The sequence below is a fragment of the Poecilia reticulata genome, chromosome 12 (assembly GCF_904066995.2).
Source record: "Poecilia reticulata chromosome 12, P_reticulata-male-v2, whole genome shotgun sequence".
Taxonomy (NCBI): domain Eukaryota; kingdom Metazoa; phylum Chordata; class Actinopteri; order Cyprinodontiformes; family Poeciliidae; genus Poecilia; species Poecilia reticulata.
The window spans coordinates 21,722,314-21,746,245 of record NC_088841.1 but is presented as its reverse complement, the minus strand read 5'-3'; the positions used below and the strand labels follow the sequence as shown (position 1 = coordinate 21,746,245).

Here is a 23,932-nt window from a genome sequence, read left to right as displayed (position 1 = left end):
ATTTTTCCATTGCTACAATCAAAACACCTAGCTTTCCTGTCCAGGAAGCTAATTATTAATGACCAGGTTGTTTTTTTTATTTGGATCAATCCTGAAAAAGACACAACTTTTCACTCTTGAACTGTAACAAAACCCAGGGACATCTCTACTGATCCTGAAACCAATAGTGATGTCCTGGGTTTGAGTTTCACTTGAGTTTGAAAACTGCTATGACGGCATTTTTTAAAACACTTTCTTACTACAACAACTAGTGGCCTTCACTGACGGTTACCAGACAGGAAATGAGCAGATGGCGAAGGGGGGAAGACATGCAGAAAACGTTTTCAAGGCTGATACACCAAGCGATGCTCCATAAAGTTATTTTTACCATAAGCAATTAATCCAAAAAGCAACAGAGTAGAAGAATTTAGATCTTTACATTTTTAGATTTGATCTAAATATCTGGCACCTTTCCCCTGTTTTCACTCCTTTGCTGAAAGACAAGAAAAACTAACCTAAATGTGACACTTGAACTTGTCAGAGTCGTTTCTAAATGCTGTCAGCGCTTTGGTATGTAGAGCCGCAACGACAAAGACACAACCAGCACCTGCACGTCTGAGTGTCTCTATCTAGTTTACCTGGCTGTTCAACTGTCTTCCCAAAAATAGCCCACGCGTTCATTGTGTTAAAATCTTAACAGTAGAATGAACAAGAAGACATTATGCTTCACCAGAACTGAGATTTATGAATCTGCACTGAATGAATTTACATTTCTAGGGCACTTTGATTCCAAAAGCTCCCTTTAAAAATCTATTTAACAGTAAAGCCTATAGAAGAAAGTATTTTACCACATTAAAAGAAGCACATTAAAAGAAGTTAAGGCTTCTTAGCTTTCCTTTAAAAAAAAGAAAAAGAAAACTATATGTAGACAAAAGAATAAATATGCTGTTTTAGGCTTTATCCGTCTACTTTGTTGTATGTTTTATGCTGCAGTCTTGGCCAGGTCATTCTTGGAAAAGAGGTTTTTAATCTATTATATTATTTCCTGGTTAAATAAAGGATACATGCATATTTCAATGCGATTCAACACAATCCAAAACTTTCCGTATGTGACCTTCAAATTTTGTCAAGTTAAAGCCACACATTTCAATACATTTTATTAAGATATTATATAGATCATTATATAGATTTATAATATAGATCAAAACAAAGTGTTGCTTTGTTGTGAGGTGAAAGTGACAGGTGGTTCTGAACGTTTTTCCACAAATAAAATTCTGGAAAGTGAGAAGCAGATTTTGCTGAAATTAAAGCAGTCTTTTAGGTTATGTTATGTTTTAGACATCTATTATTTAGTCTTACCACAAATTTGTAATTGATCACAGCTCTGGACTTTGACTAGGTCATTGTATAACATGCTTTAATCAATACAATTTTATTACAGCACCGGCAGCATGCTTTTTACCACTGAGTTCCAACAGATTCTCCACCAAATTCTTCTGTATTTAGCTCAACCAATGCTGACCAGTTTCCCTGTTCCAGCATGATGCTGCCACCACCATGCAAACCCGTGTGTTTTGGATGTTAGCTGAATAGTTGTGATTACTCTAATAAAATTGCATAGAGGTGAACTCTACCAATTAGGCTGGCGACTGGCTGCGCCGGATTTTATTTCAGATCAGGTTCGAAGACTGTGAATAAAAATGCACGCCACACTTTTCAGCTTCTTCAAAATTCTTTACAACCTCACCCATCTCTTTTACAGTGTTGGTCTTGAATGCACGATCCTAATGAAACACAATGAAGTTTAGAGTTTTCATGAGACTTTGTGTTTAAGGGGTGTGTGTCCGCTATCGCAAGGGACTGCAAGGGCAAGTACAAAATCAGATGTACAAGTGTTGCCGTTGTGTAGATTTTCCAGATAGACGGCCCTTCCCCCTCTCTTCTCTGCACCCTTTACCCTCCGGCCATTGGGAACATTCCTGAAACCAGACGGTCGCAGCAAGGTGTTTAACTATAGGTGACAAAGCCCTTTGGACTCCTGTACATGTGCATGCGTCTCTGTCTGTGTGTGCACTTACAAACAGGTGTGTGTTTGTCTGTTTCACTGCGTGTGTGTGTGTGTACTAAGGGGCCGAGAGGCCACAGTCTGGGCGGATGTACTAACATGCTAGACCTGCAGGCGTCAACAAATGGTTAATCGCTCTTTCACTACTGCAGGCAGAGCAAAAACCCACAGAGGAACTCTGTTATCTGACATGAGATCTTTTTCTCTGGTCTCAAACACGCATGGCAGTTAGTGAAAATACTGCGAAGACAACAAACTGTTAGACCAAAAAAGACGAAGTCTGCGTTTATAAAAGTAGAGCCGGCTTGCACTGATAGTAATCCATCTGTCGGTATCGATGTATATCCTACGTCTGATGTATAACCCTCAGTGTTTCATAGTTTCTCTGGTACATTTTCTGTTTGTTGTAATTACAGTCTTAGCATTTACCCCATGGAAATTAAAAAATTTACAAGAAAACTGGTCACATGTAATGAAATAGAAATGTAACAACTAATTACATCAACGGTATGGGCTATTCTATTCATTTTTTAAGTATAATTTTGACTGACTATTTACTTTCCAAGTGCATGAAAATTCTGAAATTGCCATATTCAATCTGCACTGTCTCCGTTGTCACTCTAACTACAGAGCCATTATCGTGTTCGAGGCACTAAAGTAGGCTGCTGACGTTTCCTTGGAGACGCTTTTATGAGTAAGCCTTTGAAAGTCAGCAACAAGTCTTGAGAAAAGCTGGAATAATATAATGAAATGACAAAACGGCATGGTAGTCATGTTACCTCAGGTAGCTTGGAAACGGCATGCTATTTGCACGCTGCAACATGAAACAAACCACCGCTTGAGTCTTTTGGAACTTAAAATGAAAACACACCAGGTCTGTTGCAACAAGAGAAGAGAAAGAAAAGGATGCACAAGAATAGGACTGGTAGTTTTCATATTAGCGTAACAAATCCAATAAAATAAACAGTTTAATTATGTTAATTTTGGCTTTACTGTGCAAACACAAACTTAACAAAACCCTCATAAACACAATCTGAATGGGTGCCATCTCTCAAACTCTTAAAAAAAACAACAAAAGGATGAAAGAGTTGGATAAAGTCATTCTGTTATCAGCATGAAGGTTAATAAGTAGCATCTGATGTTTTCTGGTTCAGTAATATAATGCCGAAGAGAATTCTGTTTAAATTAAAACTACATGGCTGAGAAGTGAGGCTTGCAATGTTGTATGCAAATGTACTAAAAATGTTTTATGTTGACCCGGAGCATATTTCTTTTAACTTGTACATCAAATTAAAGAGTTATTTTACGCCGGGGTTTTAGTGCAGAACTCTACTTCCTGTGACAGCATTTTAAAAATGTTGTGCATAAAGCAACATCAAAACAAAACAGCACTGGAGGCACAGACAAACCACAGTTTCTATGATTACTCAGCTTTTTGGGAACATCACAGCTTCTCAGCTTTATCTCTGCACAGTTCAGCAGTGATAAGTTGAGCAACTTTCCTTCCCTGTAACTTAATTACTTATCGCACCATCTACTGAGGAATAAATATTTTGCCAATTCTTCTGTGTAAAATAACTCGTGTTCAGTTAGTTTGGACTGAGAATGTGAACTTCAACCGGATTTATGTCTGTGCTTTGATTAGAAGATGTTTATGTTTCGCTTTTGCTTTGTGCTAGTTGAGGAAGAATTACTGCTGCAAAGCCAGTGACTTGATGCAGAGGACTTGATGCACATGCAGAGATCGCCATAGATAGGAACTAATAAACTGAATAAATTAGATATTTTTTTGCCCCTTGAGAAAACATATGTAAAGAACTGAAGCTACTGAAAAAAACTGAACTGAATTTAAAATGTTTTGCCCTGATGAAGAAAAAGATCCCTACACTACGATGCATCCACCACCATTTTTCACAGTTAGTATGATGTGTTCAGTGTGATGTGCAGCTCAAATTTTGTAATTTAGTTAGTTGACCTGAAAAGGGAGTTGAATGTACTGAATGAATTTAGAGGCATCAAAGGGTTAAATGCAAACTCATGCCATGCTTTTAATATTTATTATTCCTGCACTACTTTCTGTTAGTCTACTACATGAAATCCACAGAGTTGAGTTATTACAGGTGGATAAAAATACAAAAAAACCAGGGGGTATAAATATTTTTTGCAATAGATATTGATAAATAGATTTAAGAAACAAAAGTCTGCAACAGCCAGCCGTCTGAAGTGTAAAATTACAGACATTGAATCCACCTGATGATATGAATCAAGACATAAATAACCGTCATCCTTCATCTCTCGAAACCTCTGTCTTCTGTTTACACTCAGACACTCATCCATTACCACACAGTCGCACGTGCACACTCAGAACACAACCCAAGTGTTGTGCATGCTGTGGGATTTCCATGGCAGTGCGTGAGAGACTCGTCCTCCCCCCTACCCCTCCCATAGGCATCTGGCGAGGTGACAGACAACGGTAACAGCAGTGGTTACTGTGGTTGGTACGGAGGAGGGTGCGGGGGCACACCGGGACAGCTCCTCTAACCGTCGGTGACCTCAAAAAGAAGCTGTGGCGGAGCAGCGCGAAGCACGTTTCTAATTACCTCAATCGGCGTACGCCGTGGCAGACGCTGTTTACACGCACAATGTGAGAGAGTAAAAACAAAAAAGAGCAGGTAAGCTAATGTTTATACACCTGGATATACAGTTTCATTTAAACAAGTTCACAGCAGGAGTTCAGAATCCGGTCCGTTTGCTTCCGTCAAGGAGCACAGGCGCAAACATATCGTTAACAGCTTTTGATCTTCAACTGATCACAACTCAATCAAACATGCTAAACATGACCCACTACAACCTGTCCAACTAGAACTAGATAATGAAAACCTATGAAGCTTTGTTCCAAGGAGAAATATTTCAGGTGATAAATCAACAGAAATAATGACAAAAAAAAGCAAGCAAGAAAGCATGCACTTAAAGAAATATAACGAGAGAAAGAGCACAACTGATCTTTGATTCAGTTGATTCGTCGTCTCTTCCAAGCAAATCAACATCAAAGCCTCAAAGTGCTCATAACGCAGTTAATAAACACATCATGACTGACCCGAAAATTCAAAGATAGAGTTGTTTTTTTCTGCTGAAAACATGCCAGCTGTAAGCTTGTGAAGATGAAGCAAGGGTTCATTTTCACAATAAAGCTTTTATTGCATGCACCTTTTTTCATTGCCTTTTCACTGATGTGCTTACAAGCAGCGTTTAGATTCAAACGAAGAACAGGTCAAGAACTAGCTTTGTGGATTCAGTCAACATTGTGCTTTTGTCTAGATTTTTATTCCAAACCATCAGAAAAATAAGGTAAAGATTACCATTCAAACTACCTCATCAAAGATGGAAAGATCCACCATGAAACTGAGATACTTGCTGATATGTAGATGTGATACAACACAGAAAAGATTCCCGTAACTGGGAAGTTAATTATTTCTATTCTAATAGTATTGTACTGCATGTTATGGGGAGGGGAAGGGCACTCATGTGAGAGAATGCAGCCCCCTCCCAAGCTCTGTAATGGGCCTTGCCGTGCCCCCACCCTGCCAACACTAGCACAGCAGAGAGCGTGGCTCGGGACCCCCCACAGTTGCCCGGCAACGCCAGTGAGACGCCCCAGCAGGATGTCCTCTCCGAGGTTTTATCATGCTGTGTAATTCTTTTGCAGCAGGAGGGACTGGTGCACTTCACAAATTGATGTTATCATGAAGAAAGACTGCATGACTAAATCTTGAAGCAAAATGTTCAAATATGGCATAGATGGGCCAAAAAATTAGGCAACCTGGATCTCATTCAGCAAGAAAATTTGTTGGCATAACTGAATAGGTTATGCATGTGCGTGTGTGCGTGTGTGTGCAAGGTGGGCTGCAAACCAGGCAAACTTACACTACAAATGGGCCCAAATTATATTGTTAGAAGCTTGTGAGAGGATACAAAAAGTTTCAAAGCCATGCCATTTAAATGGCAATTATACTAAATACTAAGGAAATGTGTCTAAACTTCTGAATTTCCACATAGATGTAAACGTTCTAACTGTAATTAGATCCAAAATGATCCTAAAACAATACATATTTCAAAATCTCCTGTATGGCGACATCCTTAGAACCTATAATTTGATGTTCAATGTAAAATTTAGAAAGAAAGAAAAACACCTCTATGATCCACACAAAGCACATCTTCCAAATGATATTTTAACTTCTGCTGATAAATGTGAAAAGCAAATAAAAATGTGTTTTTTAGGTGTAGCTTGTTTCCATATTCAGAGAATAATCTTGAGATATAAGAGTGACTTTAGTATTCAAGTCAACTACATTTTTCATGAAGCTTCTCTACCAACAACTTGTTACATTTTCCTACAGACTTTAACTAGGACGCAGATGCTCACATTGAAGGCGCTCAACATTCCCAGTCTCTATGTTTTCCAGCGTTCTCGGCCAATCCTCCTCATCTTATTCCAGGACGCAAGCAAAACAGAGAGCGGAGAGTTCTGGCAAGAGTAGGGGGCAAGCCGACCTTTCTCTCAATACGAATTATGAGTGTGATCTGCCCCAAATCCCTGCAGAGACTAACGTTTCCACTTCAAAAGAGTGGCTGTACGCATCCTGAATAATACCATAATACCAGCCCACAAAAAAAGCCATTCAGACACTCAGAGGACCTTCAGTAAACCCGGAAACCACAATGCTTAGATGATTTCCAATAACCGAGGAGGGAAAACGCTCAGAGAAACAACCAAGCTTCTGGCAAAAATTCAAATGAATTGAATCCATGGGAATTAGGCAACAATATTTCCTGCTTGAAGGATGGAAAATTGAATATTTACTGTTTTGTTTTGATATTCTGAATATTCTTTAGGGAGTCACAAAAGTTTTTATATATCTGAACTAATTTTTTTTTTTTTTGCATTTTGAGATGTTACAACTACAAACATCAATGTATTGATGTTTGATGTTTTAAATGGGATTTTATGTGACGGAGTGGAAAGTAAAGCAATGAAAAGCGGTCCCTTCAATCCGTACGATACGAGCAATCTTTTAACAGGACAGCAACTCTAAGCAAGAGATACCATTGAACGGTTAAAAATCACAGAATTTGTTTGAGATTTTTATATCCTCAAAAAAAACATTTTTATATCACTTAGGATTCTAATGATAAAAATGGCTTTAAACATTTGCCAAATTAAGAGAAAAACCAACAATATCCAAATTCTTTTGGCCATCAATTGTTTTATATTTTGTTGGTCAATTCTTTTTTAATTATTCTTGACTTATTGTGGTCAAACAAAATCTCAAGGGACACAAATGGTCCCTGGGCCACACATTGGACACTCCTGGTTTAAACAGAAGCATATTCATGAGTTAAAATGTCCCAGTCAAAGTTCACACACAAGCCTATTTGAGAATCCATGGCCAGGCTTGAGGATTGATGTTCACAGATGCTCTCCATCTAGTGTGACTAAACTTGAACTATGTTGCAACAAAGATTAGCTGAAATACTTGCAGCTGTAACGGCAGCTAAACATGGTTCTGCAAATATTTGAATCAGTGAGGGATAAACACAAACAACTTTTTATGAAACAACATTCGTAAAAAAGAAAAAAAAAATCCTCTCACTTCACAATTCTAAACTATTTTATGCTGGTCTAGCTAATAAAACCCCAATAAAATGCAATAAAATGTGTGCTTATAACATCAATGTTCGTGGTGTATGTAAACCCCTGCAAAGCACTGTAAACAGAATATTGTTCTGCAAATCTTGCACATTTTTCACTCTTGCACTAAACATGTCAATCTCAGTGACTCACATGTTGTGAAACCTTCGAGTCAAAATGCACGTAAGTTGATAAGAGGTTAAAAAAAAACGTAGGAAAACAAAAGAATAACAAGCTACTGTCCTGAAATAGTTTAAAAGGACTGAACGCCAAGAGCAAATTCCTAAAATGATCGAGCATGTGGGGGTGTAAAGGTCAAGGTTTGAGGTGCAGAGTTCAGTGCGGCCGTTGTCAATAAAGACCTCCTGCCAGTGAGCAGCTCCTTGCACAAATAATTAACAAGCTTTTCAGTTCATTCTAGGATTTGTGCATCAGAACATCTCGGAGCACTTTTTTCTGATTCGTTCAATGTACAGAGCGTAAGCATCTGTGAGCTGCAGCTCATACCGGGAGAATCATTTAAAGAACAAAGACCTGCCATTTCATCTACAGTCAAATAAACGTCTCCTTAAGACGTAAAGTTTAAGTGGATGGATCACACACAGGTCTGAATGCTTACACTGTTACTATAACTGAGGGAAAAATGAATTTTTCCCTCGTTTAACTGAGATGCAACCGTGGGTGAGGGGTGGGAAAGTCCAGGGTGGGCACACAGACGGCAAGCAAGTTGTCTTTGACTTGTTTCAGTTAAAAGGCCTCATGGGTGAGATTGCGAGAGAAAAGAAAAAAAAAAAAAGAAAAGAGAGGGAGAGAGCTGTCACTTTAAGCCATTAAGTCTCGCTATAAAACTCCTCCAATAAAAATGACAGCTGCAGCCCCCTTTTATTCCTCAAAAGGGGAGCAAAAGCTTCACATCGGGAACACAAAACTGGACGGCCGTAAAAGACAAACTTGGCCAAATGCTTTTGGCAAAGTAATTTTACCTCACACACACACACACGCACACGCGCACACCTACCTCCCGGCTGACACACAACCTCTCCCTGTATTACCTTTGTTCCTGAGTTATTGCCAGAGCAGGAATGCAGACCATCGCCCCCCCACCCCTCCTTCTCCAGACGCACACAGCCGTGAATCCCACTTTCCCATTAAAGACCATGAACTTCATTGATTTTGGAAATGAGGGCTGGCTAGTTTATATGACTTAGGTAAGTTCATGTGAACATAAAACGCGCTGTGCTTCATAAAATGAAAAGAAATGAACACAGCTATTGCAGGTGAAAAAAAACATCAAGCCCTTCTTTAATAGGACTGAGGACTATTAAAAGCAGGCTTTACATTTTTTTAAGCAACGGCAGAGAATTAATTTCAGTGTATTGAAGTGGCCAGATAAGAAAAAAAGCAAATGTGTTGCAATTACTCTTTATAGATAAGATAATCATTTTTAATGTCTATTAAAAAAATCTTGCTCAACTGAAGTGCAGGCAGTTTTTTTAAAATGTGTAATGACAAGATGCAAATATCCAAGCAATTGTCAATTAAATTAATTTTGCTGAGTTTTACAGGAAAGTGAGTACCGCATGAGAGCAAGAGCACATTTTTTACTAGCAGGTATTTTGAATGCTAGGTTTATGTCTTTTAAATACATGTCAGTCTTTTGAAGTTGCAAACAAGGAAACTCTAAATTGAGCCCATTAACTCTAGCCAGTGACCATGTAAAGGCCCACAACATGATGATGCAACCAGCATGGTCAGTGGCTTTTGTTTTTCCAATTTTCCATAAAGACCAGTTGCTCTGTCCATGTCTGAAAGACTAACGCTTTCTTTCAAATGAACTGTACATCTTAGCAGCTCTTCTGGAGCCTCCACGGGTCTCTTGGCTGCATTTGTGATACTTGTTCTTCTTCTGTGGCCTGCAAGTCCGAGTGGTAAAATTGTGTTCCATTGGATTTTATTCAAGTGTACCAGGGAGAAGAGGGCTACATATAAATGCAGGCCAAAATGTAAAGATTTCTTTTCATAAAAGATGTTAATGTGACTTAAAGTAATTCAAGGAGTTTGAATACTTTTGCAAGGCAGCTGAACTCTGCTGTGCTCTCAGACTATTTATTTCTTTCCTGACAGACTGTCATCATCACTACCCTCCGATTTGCTTTGACTAAAGGACACATTCTCCTTTCAATGTCACCCCTCCTCTCTTTGTAGTTTAAAATCACATGTGTGCAGTAGTTTGGATCAGGCAACACAGCACATAATACTGAGCATCCGCTGCCAAGGCAGGGTGCTGTCAGCCAACAACCAATCTATAATTGTAAAACGTGTCCGCTGTCGTTTCAGTCAGATGCATGTCAGAATTTCAAATGCAGCACAACTTTGGATAATTACGTCAAGCAATTGGATAATCAATAGAGTCAAGGTCTTTGAGGATCGGGGTGTCCTTGAAGAGGCCAGTTAAACAACTGCAGCTCAAGTGGTCCCTTAAATGGAGAAATCTAATACATAAATGATGATTTAAAGAGGAGAAGAGTCACAATATAAAAGCTGCTGATGAAGCAGAGAAAGATTAGGTCCAACTCGGATGGAAAAGAGCTGAAATTTACACCAATCCCTTCAGTGTCAGGTAAGGCTTTTTCTGTCAGTTGGGCAAGTTTGGGTGCACGTTCAGACAGTCTGAAACTTGAATCAGCACCAGCGTGGACACACAATACAGCGCACCTGGAATAACAGCCTGTCAGTGTGTGCGACGCTAGCGGTTCAGCGTGTGTCTGGGAAGCCGCAGAGAGGGGTGCTGGGGCAACACCGTCAGCAAGCAGAGGCTGTAACTGAAGAAAGCCGTGGCCGGAGCCTGTTTGCTCCCTGCGAATGCAGCCTCCCCCTCCGGTGCGAAGGGAACAGGCAGCTGATGAAATGCGTGAAGGTGTAACTCGACGCCCTTATGAGAAAGCAACAGACACAATAACAGAGGGGGGCTCACCTGCAGCTCTGGGCTCAGCTCTGCCACAGAGGGACAAGGGTCCGCTCGGTTTACTTTGACTAACTTACAGTGGAACTGGGCATTAATGATTCACAGTGCTGTGTGCTTGTGTCCGCTCAAGCTGCAAACTCAAACAACCAATTAGTACAAATTAGAACCGATCTCAGACTATAGCATTTCCATTCTGAACTGCCTCCGTCCAATTCTTAGGATGTTCTGCAGCTGTTTAAAGCTTTTAGCTTAGTTGCACCCGATATCTCTGCACTCGCACGTTGTTCGGTAAAGAATTCGATTTAAGATTTTAGTCTGGATTGTTGAGGCTTAAGGGCCCTTATACATTTCTAAACTTCTAAACCCTAGTTTGCTAGAGGCTAAAATGGTTGTGTTATGAATTTCCAGAATTATTTTCTACCTAATCATTATCAAAACTTAAAAACTAATGTTTTTTTTTTTGTCTAAAAATATGCAACGCATGCAACAGTAGTGACTTTGATGCATTGCTTTTTAAACCACTTGCAATCATATAAAAGTCAGGGATTGACCAGCAGAAACTACAGCACAACTAAACATAATTCTAACTTTTTTCTCTTTGCGTGTAATTTTATCGATGTTAAGCATCAAAAAAGTTACATGCAACAAATACATGCGTCATAATCTAAGAAAGGAAAATTATATTTAAAAACTTTTAAGATCTGAGTAATAAAGCACCGACAACGGCGCAAAAAAACAACATCTTGCACAATGATCCATGCGAAGATTAACTGCACAATTCCCATCCATAAAAACCGTCCAAATTTAAACTATTGAGCAATGTGCAGAGGTCATTTTTGTGCAGCTGATCTGAGAATGGGTCTATCTATATCTGATCTCAAACTCTAGTTTAAGTTGAAAAAAAATCGCCTTTACATTGCATTTAAACGCAACAACCGAAACCCCTCCAAAGCAGTATTTCCATTTAAATGTGCCCAAATTATTAAGATCTAATATTCAAGTTAGAGCTTCCTTTTCTGCAGCAAAGTTTTAAATTGGCTGTGTCCAACAAGCTATAGCGCAGGAAACGAGGGAATATCTGCTGAAATGGATGCAAATACAGCTGATGCATTGTGTCAACAGTTAGTTCGAAAGTTTAAAGTTGAACCAAGTCGATTTCGATGCGGCGCACGCGACCTCTGCGCGCAGCAAACCTCGAGCGCTGTCAGTCCGTATCAAAGTAAAATGTCATCAACTCACACAGCAGCTAAGTAGTCAGTGAGTCGTAAATGTGTTTGTTTTAGCTAAAAACCTGCGGATTATGATGTTGTTTTTGTGCGAATTAAATACGGCTCGCGCGTTTGGCAACTCGCTCCACGCGCTGTCAAAAAAAAAAAAAAAGGGAGAGAAAAGGGGACAGCGCGCGAGGACACGTTTCGCGAGAAACCTCAGAGAAGGGCTGTTATAAAAGCCAAACACCTCGCTCATTAACACAGTGTGGCGAACTTACCCAATGACAGGAACGGTTTGGTTTCCATGTCGGACTCGGAGGTTAGCTCATGCCAGCTGAGACGACCGCGTTCGGGGAGTTTTCTCACAGGCGGCTGCTGGAGCAAAGCGAACCGGACCTGGGCGCTGCTGCTCCGGCTTGCTGCTGCTGCTGCTGCTGCGGCGGCTCCTGTGGCTGCTGGGGGACCTCTCGGAGGAGAGCGGACTTGACTCTGAGCGGTAAAAGTGACAGCTTGGTGTCTGATGATGATATCTGGTGATAACCTAATGTTTCTGCCTCTGTTTGCACACTCAGCTGCTGCTCTCTCTCTCTCTCTCTCTCTCTCTCTCTCTCTCTCTCTCTCTCTCTCTCTCTCTCTCTCTCTCTATTTCTCTCGGTTGTACAACAACTCCAACTACTGGAACAGCGCAGCAGAAAGGGACCTGTGCAGGGGGTACTCACACCAACGCACGCCGCACCGCAGCGACGCAGGCGGATAGACATGAAAGGCTCGTTGCGAAGTTTGGAGCCAACATGGAAGAAAAGGAGCGCGTCGCGTACAGTTCTCTACATCACCTGGAGCCCCCTTCAGCTCTGTAGCAGCTACTTATGTCCTGGTCACCTGTGTTGAATCAGACAACTGTTCAACTTATCTCTCACACAACTGCCAGAATCCGAAGTGGATTCGCATCTGCTCACGAGTGTTTTATTCACTTTGATTAAGCATAATAATAAAAAAAAACATGTTCTACATTTATGCCTCTTTTCACACTGTGTCATTTTACAGTCAACTCTAAAATGTATTTTCAAGTGGATTTTAATATCATAGACCAATTTAAAATAGTGCAGAATTGTCAGGGCAACTGTAAATCTGCAAAAAGTGCATATTGTGCATTTCTGCTCACCCTTACTTGTAGATCCTTAAAATGAAATTGGCTGCAACAAATTGCTTCAGCACTTTGCGTAACCATATTTTGCTGCAAGCTCTTCACTTCTAAAGACAGAAACGTTTGAAAGTTCTTTGTTTTACAGCATAGCTAAAGTTCAATCAAATGGAATAGTGTCTGAACAGATTCCTGGTTGGAATAAATGAATGAATTCAGACCTAATTTCATTAATTTAGGTCTGAATGAATTTGCTTTGTTTGTCGGCATCACATTGTAGCTCTGGCTTTTTGTTTTGTGTCGTCGGCTCCCTGGAAGCATTTTTATGGCATCATTCTGTCCAACCTCCAGTCTGTTTCATTCTGGAGATGGTGTATCCTGGATGATGTGAACTGTTAGCTCTCCAACAACAGTTGTCCTGAGCTCCAGATCCCTGCAGGACCTCCAGAGATCATGGGCCGTCTGAGTGCAAGTCACACTTTTCTGATTTTTATTTGTACAATAAAAATTATACCATGTTCTTGATTTATTTATTATATAAAATCATAATAAGATGCACTGTTAAGTCTGTTTTACCCTGTTGCTACAATAATTTGAAATTAGAAATTTAAAATTATTGTAGCAGTTTGTCCTGATCTCTACTCGCAGATTTACTCTTGGCAGTTTTACTGCATCACTAAAAATGTTCTAGCAATCATTAGATTATGCTATCTTTTGAAATTTTTTAAAATCTGGCCAATTGTTATTGCTCTGACTGAGCTTTATCTTCTTTGCTCATTTTGTTTGCTACTAAACTTGCAGAGCTGCATCGCTCACTGCTTTCTTTACTGGACTCCTATTTTTGTTTTCCACATGTTTTGTTTTGCCTCCGTGGAAATAAAATATTCCAGTTTTCAATACTTTCTTTTGCTGATTTTATTCTGGCTAGGTTTATAGAGCAATGAGACTGTATTTAAGGGTTTTGGGTGTCATTACTAATTCATAGAGCTGAGGTTTCTTCAGTTGGGCGGTTTTGTTCTGAAGTTACTCACTCTCAGTTTGAGGTATTAGGAGGAGCAAAGCAATAACAGAATATGACTCAAATAACTTCCAAGAAAAATAGGTAGTCTGTTTTAAACATAATTCTGTGAATGAATTGCTAACTTTGGCATGTTAGCACACTTGTCTGCCAGTGTGCATTGTCCCTGTCAAATTATGAAAGCAAAGTAAAGGTTTGCTGAAATTTCAAAAGTCTTTGTAACATTTCTGGGTCACACTTTATTTGAAGGGGTGTGCATAAGACTGACATGACACTGTCATAAACATGACATAACATCTGTCATGAACATGAACGAGTCTTTATGAATGTTTATGATTGTTGTCATGAAGTGTCATTCGGTAAATGACACTTTTAATGCAAAGTTGCTCTAAAAGTTGCATTAAAAGTCTATTAAAAATGCCAGCTTTGCATTAAATTATCATCATTTACAAAATCATGCAAAGTTGGCACTTTTAATGGACTTTTAATGCAACTTTCAGAGCAACTTTGCATTAAAAGTCATTTACTGAATGACACTTCATGACAACTGTCATAAACATTCATAAAGACTTCTTCATGTTCATGACAGGTGTTATGTCATGTTTATGACAGTGTCATGTCAGTCTCATGCTCACCCCTTCAAATAAAGTGTTACCCATTTCTGAGACTGAGGAAATGTCTCAGAAATGACAGGTGCCTTTTTTCTCACTTGAGTTTCTTTAGATAAGAACACGATGTGTTGATTTGAGATCATTTACCCGACTTTAGGACATCAGGAGGGTCGTATGCAAGTGATTTGGTTTTTTTTGTTTTTATTCTGGGTTAACCAGCAGGCCTGCATGTGGCTGGTGAAATGTAATTTACGAATGTGGTTATCGGTGTTATATTCTCATAGAGGGCCATGTTACTTTGGATAAGATTTTTCCCCTGATAAAAACTTTTTTTATTTGATCTTGACATTTTTTATAATCTGAAGCATTAACATGTGACAGAATAGCAAAAAGGGGCAAAAACCTTGCCACAGCCATGCATCTGTCCATAAATGTAAGTTGCTTATCCTTGAGTACTTTTCACAGCATTAGACCGATGTGCAGTCTTGATGTTTCTCGACATTGCTTTCTTTTTTTTTTTTGGCTGGACATGTGTAATCGATTGGGATCAAGTCATGTCCCTTTTTTTACATTTCTTGCACTTCCACACCCAATTCTGGCCACATAAACTAGATGAAAGCAGAACATTCATTGTTCTCACAAAAAGACTTCACATAGAGGTTCTGCAGGCGATGTAAATGCCTGCTGCAGCCAGCCGCTAGGCCCCTGCTGTGATCTTACTTTAACTAAGAACTCAAAGGTGTTCCCAGCGTATACTGAGTTATGATGCATAATTAATGCAATGCATGACACATCTAAGATCAAAGGCAGTTGAGGAAATAAAGAGCAAAATGAAGTCTAAGGATTCAAAAGGTATGGGAATAAAATGTGTTTGTCGAGAGCTGCAGATGAGCGAGGAAAACACAATTTGTTCTTCGAGTGCCTCTTTCTTGGTTTTTGTTAAGACGTCTTAGATCTCTCTTCTCCAACACGTAGATCATCTTTTCACGATGATCCGTTAGATTTATCTGTATTTTGTGCTAACTTCAAATGACTGTTTTGTCCTGAGCCCCTTTTCGTAATGCAAGGCAGACGCAACACGGTTCTTTTAAACACCTCAGTCTGGACAGGTTCTCTCATCTTTCCGCTGGATCGAGCTATTTAATCCTCGACTCAAGCCATGATTAATAGCAGTCCGACCCTTCACCTTCATCCACATAAATTCTCTTGAGGGTGTATTAGCTCTCTTCAGTCCCTAACATTTTAGGGGCTTTCAAAGGCCCTGAGTCTACACTTACCTCTGAATCACAATATCTCTTGGCTCAGTTGTTTCTCAACTTTATGCAACGTGTTGGGGCCTCAGGGGATGAGAGACCCCGACTGTTATGCTGCGCTTTGCTGTGGTTGCTTTGACAGCTCTCCTCTTCTCCCTTTTTCCCCCTCTCTTAAAATGGGTGATAAATGGGACAAGGGCCTTTTGGTGTCCTTTGTGCCTAAACCATTCACAAGGAGCTCATCCGTAAAAGTTATCACGGCTTTGACAGTTATTCATTGGCTTTGACAATGGTTTTCAAAATTCAGGTAGGACTATATTTTGAATAAATCATTAAGTCTCAGAAATGAAACTGTGCTTAATGTGCCCGTTTCTAAAACCATTAGAGCAATTAATTACTTAATACCTCAAAATCCTCTGAAATTCTTTAGAAATTTCATCTAAATTTGGCGAGAAAGTTGGGCATTGAAAAATATGGTCAGCATTAAGGAGTACCAAAAGCTTTCTGACATCATTAGGTCATTTGCATTGTCCACCCCTAAGGAAGGTCCCAATCATCACATCCCGAGTTCACATTCCTTGACCCCCAGGGTCAGGGCTTTGTCTTGGGACAGCAGTGAGGCAACTTCCCCTGCGGAAATCAACACGAGCTGACACAGTAAATGCTGGAGACGAGCACAGAGGCAGGAAAGAGGAGCACCACGTGTGTAACAAATAGCTTCCTAAGCAGCCCTGTTGCTTCTAATAACACCAGGAGGACATGCTAACCTATCGAACAGCTAGTTGTGGATTTATGAATTTCTGCTTTCACGCTCAGAGTTAGAGCTGTTACATTTTTCAAAGTTTTGTAAAGAAGAACCTCTGCCACTCAAACCGTTCTCATTGGAAAATTAGTTTGTGGAATCTGTGAGGTCAAACTTACGAATAGGAGGTCGATACACTTTGCTTTTTATCAAGTATCCGAAAATGAAAGGTTTGTTTGGAGGGCACAAAGGTATGCTGAGATACCTTGACCAATGCAATACAGACGACTGTCTTTATTGGTATTCATGTATCTGGTATCCGCCAGAATAGATCAAATCTGAATACTTGAAGTATTCAAGTTGAGGCAACATCTGCAGTATTCCTTCTCTCAGCTCTTGGTTGTACAGCCAGTCAGCAGCAGAGAAAAAAAGAATGACACTGCTGGATTGGCTGCTTTGCAATAGTTTGTCCAGTATCACTCCACCTAAGCTTCCCAAGCTGCATCCTCTTGAATATTGTTAATGTTAATCTACAATGTGAGTAAATGTAGCTTAATACGAAACAAAAGCAGAAGTAAATGTCCTGTGCCATTACAGAATTTCAAACATTGTCATATACTATTTGTTATTTAAAAAAAAAAAATGGGTTGAATATGTCCAAACATAACAAAAAAATGGAAAAATCTTGTGAAACATCACGTCTTGTCAGGTACAGCTGATCGTGTTTCCACATCAGGTACTTTCCTTCTGTTTCCATCTATTTTACTTCTCTTGCAGCAAACAGCCACCACAATACTTTACAGTTGGGATGGTGTTCCCAGCTGCACCAGTATCCGTCTTTTCAAATGAAGCATCGGTCATTATGGCCAAACAGTAGTACTTCAGTTTCATCAGATCACAGGACATGTCTACCAGAGTGAAAGTCTTTGCTCCTGTGTGCATTTGCAAACTGCAGTCTGGTTTCTTATGTTTCTTTTAGAGTGTTTGCTTCCTCCTTGCTGAGGGGTCTTTTAGCCCACCTTGGTATTGGACACTTTTTACTGTAAATAATGAAAGAGTCTTATGTGCTCTAGCCAGTATCTTCACAAGGTCTCTGGATTTTGTTCTGGGGTCAATTTGCACAATCAGCACATTCATCCCTGGGAGATAGAACCCGTCTCCTTCCTGAGCGAAGGAGACGGGTATAATTGTTTGAACAGATGAATGTGGCAACTTCAAGCATCAGGGAATTATTCCTAAGTATGAATCAGACTTCTGCAATTCTCTCCCTAATATCTGGGGTTGTTTCATGTGACTTTCCCATCATATCAAACAAGGAAGTAGTGTGTTTCCAGGTGTGGCCTTAAAATACATTCATGGGTGTGTCTCCAATAACTCAGATGTGTAAGCTCATCTATCAGAGGTTTTAGAAAGCCATGACATCATCATCTTTTTTTTCCCCCTCCCTCATTGTTTAAAATCATTTGACATGTAAAATCACAAATATGAACAGCTCATGACTGCCCAAACTAAACTCCTCCAAATGTAAGTGTTTAGGATATTTTTAGCAAGTGTGCAATCCCAGCACAGTCAGAAAGTTTTTCTCGCAATTCTGGCTTTGTTGTGCAAGTACAAGCTCAACATAGAACATGCATATTCCTGCTGTGTTTTCCCTGTGTGCAATGTTGGAGAAAGTTCAATGCTTCCTTCTGCAGCCAAACAAAGCATTCCCACACAGCAGATTGTTGTGCAATAACAATGTTGTGTTTTTTTTTGTAACATTATGAGGTCGGGCAACTGACTTCTTCTGAACTGCAAGTCCATAGTAAGTTGTACTATTTATATCAGTGCGTTTAGGCACTTACTATAACACCAAATTTGTGAATATGAAGATTACTCGGTGAGGAAACATAACATTTAACCAAAAAAAATCTACATAGTTGGACTTTTTATACAGTGTGATGCTTCTGCACAGTAAAAGTATTGCAACTATTAGTGAAATTACTCAATTTTGCTGATGATTATTGTGCTAAACATGTTTTGCTGGGAGTGTAGATCGAGAATTTGAACAAATTAGAAAATTTGGTTGGTTTTATACTAATTTGAATTTGGAACAAAAATCGCACCCTGAAGATTTGCAGTTCCTGTCTTTTTTTTTTTTTTTTTTTTTTTTTTAGCACATTAATTCTTTGTTTTGCGCGTTTTTGTCATCAGATCAAGGCATTTCACAGACCCGAGTTTAAAAAGTGGCGCTGTATTTTCATAATTGATTGGAGCCTCTTTTACAGAAGGGCCCCAATCCACACTGAAGATACCATCAACTATCTTTCTAACATGCCATCTTGGATTTTCAATGCTGCCTCTGGCCAAAATGAGATTCCCTCAACACGAATAGTCAAAGCTCAGGCATGCATCATTTTTTAATATCATATTAAAGTGAAATTGGCTACATTTAAAAAGACACAACAATAAATCTTGTCAGCTCTCGGCTTGAGCTGCTTTTATCACAGAGGGGCGAATTACCCTCCCTGAAGAGCATCATCTTCCTCCCAACAATCGAGTGAAGCATTATTGCAGGATGATGGAGCTACCGCTGCCGGGGCTGACAGATTGTGAGGGTGAATTATGGCTGTGTGGAGGGTTGAAGGTGTAGTCAAGCACTTGTATTTTTTTATGCAGCTTGATAAGCAGAGATGTCATCATTTCATTTATATTTATTTGCTTTTCTTTTTTTTTTTCTTCCAAGATCTTTCTTAATACAAGATTTGTACTGAACACTACATCTGTTTTTCCTTCTCAAATAATATCTAGAGTTTAGAGTTATTTCCCTTTAGTAATTTAACCGAATCAACTGAAAATGTTTTCACCAGACTCTCTTCAGAGTTCAGAATGTTTAATCCGGCTTTCACCTGACGTGATACAGAGGGGGGAAAATGCCACTCATTTTTTTCTTGCTTACATGTTTGGTTGGCTTGTGAATTTTAGCACCCTTCTTTCTCTACAGCAGGTCCGTCTACAAGGTGTGCAGTCAACCCACCCGACCTACCTCCAGAAAACAATTTAATGTAAAAGCAAATATCTTTTTTTTTTTTTACAACACTTTAGTCTTGATAAGGTTTTACCGGTGAAATACCATGATCAAAGTCGAGAAATATGTAAGATTATGGAAGAAAAACATTACCGTAACGCAGGCCAGAAAACAAGAAAAGTTGGCGAATAAGACAAAAGCAGCGATGTTAAAGTTTCTTATATAAATGGATGTTCAGAAGTTGAAGATTAATCCAGTAAGAAATTATGAGCTAAAATTTCTGACTGTAGTAACATGGCGACTTCAACCTCATAGGATTTCAATGGTGAGCCTCTATGAGTCTGACTTGCAAACAGCGAGTCTGCAAGACAAGTCTCACTATTTTACACATAATCAGTCCGTATTTTACATGTGCAACAAATGAATCTGCAATTCAGTGGTCAAGATATTATCCTGACGAAACTCTGTGCCACACCACTGAAACTACTATACATCACAAAGTTTGGCTATAAAAATCCATACAACAGATGTGGTAGAGAAAATGGGAACTACTTCATTTAGCTCAGCCACAGAGAAAAGGTAATGTTTTTGTAACTAAACCTTAGATTTCATTTCTTTGATAGTAGTGCAGCAACAAAATTGATGAAAAATCTGTCATCGCCTGAGTTTACATCATGGAGTTCACCCACAATTATTGCGCAGTTGAAGTTTTTGCTATATTATTTTTCTGAATCAGTGATAATTTTTTCATTTTTGCCTTTGTTGTTTGGAAAGTTAGCCTTAAATATATATGCTTTAATATTCTTGAGCTGCAAATATTTTTATGCAAGTTGCATATATTGAAAAGGCAAAACGTCTAAGCATAGAATACAGCTATGCAGTCTAATGCTTTTCTTATTTGACTTAAAGTCCTCAGAGAATCATGGATTTATTAGTCAACAGATTTATTTGACGTGATTTCCTTTCTCTTTACAGTACAGAGAAAGGAGATAGTGTGACACAGTTGGACTTCAGCTAGGTAAACACTCCCTGCTGAGGCCAGAGATCTTGTGTACACACAGGGCACAGCACACGCTCAGCGAGTGGGGCCACACGGCCGCCACAAGGATGGATGATCTAACCGGGCAGAGTCTATGTGGGCACAGCAGTCAAAGAGTGACCAGAGATCCCCCCCCCCCCCCTGTCTACTGAAACCACTAGGATCTAAAGAAAAGACAGACCAGTGTAGATTTTGGAGGATTATTGTTCTTCAACTGTCGCTTGCGCAGACCCAGTGTTCACATTCGTGGCCCGCTTGCCGAGTGATCGTTTGACCACAGGGGAAGGGACTTGAGTCAACGGCTCTTGAAAGCAACAGAGAGTAAGTTCACTGAGAGGAACACTAGAGTGAAGTGGAGTAACAAGACACCCCTTCTGTGGCTTCCTGGTTGCTCACCAACTAGTGTTGACAGTCTCTTGCACACACATGTCGTAGACCACAGCTAATAATAAACCACTGAGTCAGAATATGTGGATGCGATAGAAATAGTGGGTTTTCATTGGCCAAAATCAAAGTTCTTTTTTCTTGTGTCGAACATGAGGTTTTTTGGAGTGTGAGACTTTGTCTCACCTCAGTGGATGAAGAAAATAGCGGCACAGCTGTTTTGTATATAAAGTTGTCTAAATAGGCACTTTTCATGTGCCGATAAAGTAAAAAAGAATCAATGTTTCCTGCTATTTTAATATTTATTTTATAAATGTAGCAGTTTTAGTGTGATATCGCTTTTTAAGTGTTTTTTTATTTTGGAGCATTGCTCCCGATATGTGAAGAGTTAGTATTGTGCCTTATCGTCTCCACCAAATGCATCTTGTTGCTATTTTTATTTGCAGCAACTCCCATTTTAATTAAAAATATAATTGGACTAAATTGGAAGTCAGAGAATCACAGTGCATCTAATTGGTTTTGAATATATATCTGATTGTACACCTTTTAAATTAAACCAGGGGTACCATATAAAATGTTATGTTTTACAATATGACACAGCAGGACAGAAGACATTACAGTTAATGCTACCTTAATAATACTCCAAAATAAATGATGATAATAATAAAAAGTTAGATATAATGCTTATAATTTGGACAGTATTAAAATAAATTGGAATAACCTGAATTTTATATAAATTTGACTTCATTACCTTTTCTATTTTGGCCAAACGTTGAAGATGAAAATGCTTTTTTGTGAATAAAATATGAAGCAAGTTTTTGCTTCTCTTAAGAACTGAACTGTCTAAAGACAAGCTTGATTGCTTCATCATTAGTCATTGGTATTTTGAAATTCAAAAGTCCGTTTTAGGCAACATGCAAAGAATGATTCATTGTCCGTCGTCTATTTTTTAACCAGTGTGTATTTTTTCTATTTGCAAATCATGTTGGGAAGAGGCAGCGTGATCTGTTTGCAAACATTTTATTTCATGTCCAAACCTTTTTTTTTTTCTTGTGAGTTTTGCTCGGTAAGGGAAACATAACTTTTTGTATAATTCTGAACACATGACTGTGGGTAACCTAGTGTGGTCTGTCATAATTCACCAAATGCTGTAGATGTTCTGAAGATGTTGGCTGAAAAATAAAAGCCAGGAATAAGGACATAAATCTCTCATCCAAGAGCAGCTTTATCGGTTTGTCAGCAGGCTACTGGAGAGCCGCCCTTCCCTCACACTTTATCTGCCTGCGAACTGGCGGTGTTTGTGTTTGCGTATGCGTGTGTGTGTGTCTGAGCCACGCTCTCGCCGTGATTTACAGCTCCTCTCTGCTCTCCCCTCCTGTCTGCTGGTCAACTGCCACGGTGAAGGCGGCTTACAAGGGACGGAGCGCCATAAATCTGGACACTTCCTACCACTGCCTCCCACTTCAAGGAGATGCCTGTCCCAAGCACGATTAACCCTTTTCCTCTCCGTCTGAACACAGTCGACGACCTCCGTCCTCTTCCCACCCCAACGAGGGGCCCACTAGAGGGGGAGAGGAGGCTCGCTCTCACACCTCAAAATGCAAGGAAAGCTTTTACATTTGACATTTTTCATACTGCACAGGAAAAAGCTAATAAAGTCCAACCTGCACATTTGAAGTTGGTTGTTGAAAAGCTGGCATTAGGGGGACTAAAGGGACAAATTGTATTACAGGAAAAAAATGGTTGGAGATGTTTGGTAATAAAAATTTGTCAACATAAACAAACTGGATTTGCTTTATGAAAGCACAAAGAAATCTAACGGCATTAAAGACATCCCTGACAGTACGCTAACAGCTAATCCTTTTTTCCTCTGTCATGAAAGTGATATCCCGCTCCATGTAAGAGAATGTTTTCAAAAGGCTTTCAAAGCCACAAAAGCCTCGTTCTGTGTGAGTGAGGCAACAGTCCCAGCATGCCAATTTGTAAGGAGGTTTTCACGCTGCTCGGGGGTTACAGTAGGAATTGAGACGTCTTGTCATTGAGCTGCAGCTATGAAATATCAGATTAAAGGAAACGGGAGGGCCGGTGCTGTTGACAGTAGAGACTGGGGCATCATCCTGAGGGCAAGCGTCCTGATGTAACGCACAAGAAACAAACACACACCCAAACAAGCCTTCCACTTACCCACTTACAAATATGCACAGTCATGCAGTGCAAAATGTGCCCTCTCAAACACACACACACACCAGCACACACGCATACACACCCCCACACACACGCACACACACGCACACACATCCTCATTATTCATGGAGGACGGCTTACAGATGCTTGATCTCCTCACTGTCAGTCAGGCTTTTCATGTCGGGTTCCAGCTGAGGACACTCGTGGGACAGTTTTTGAAAAACTTTCTGTGGCTAATCAAGCCGTGCCATTCAAATTTCTTTTGAAGACTGATGCAACAAAAGTGTACTGGCTCTTTAAAGGAAAGCCCTGAATTATTCAGACCGGTGGAGTTCTTTACCTGAGAGCTGCAGTAACTGCCTGCATTAGGTTGGGACGATGTACAAATGCATTTTTCACAATGTTTGAAGGAGCTTGCAATAAAAATCACAATATTTCCAGAATTGCTAACCACCAGGCAGAATGATTATACAGTTGTCGACTGTCATTAAGGACGATGATGCGAGGGATTATGTCATGGGATGATGGGGGAAATGCCAAAGAACTAAACTTTGTCTAGGCTGTTTTATTTGTCTAGTTTTCACATTGTTAGCTAAGTACTTTATAGTGGTAAAAAACATAAAAATGTGTATTTATTTGTAAGT

At 39.6% G+C, this 23,932-nt stretch overlaps 1 protein-coding gene across 4 annotated transcripts in view; it reads right to left on the bottom strand.

Moving 5' to 3' along the window:
• Window positions 1–12,318, bottom strand: part of rxraa (retinoid X receptor, alpha a) — a 115,420-nt gene extending 103,102 nt beyond the window's left edge. For all 4 annotated transcript variants that reach the window (XM_081614098.1, XM_081614096.1, XM_081614095.1 and 1 more), the window contains exon 1: window positions 12,188–12,318. In XM_081614098.1, coding sequence (XP_081470224.1) covers window positions 12,188–12,215 — 28 coding nt within the window. In that variant the 5' untranslated portion in view covers window positions 12,216–12,318. The remainder of the gene's footprint in view (window positions 1–12,187) is intronic.
• Between the last annotated feature and the right edge of the window lie 11,614 nt (window positions 12,319–23,932).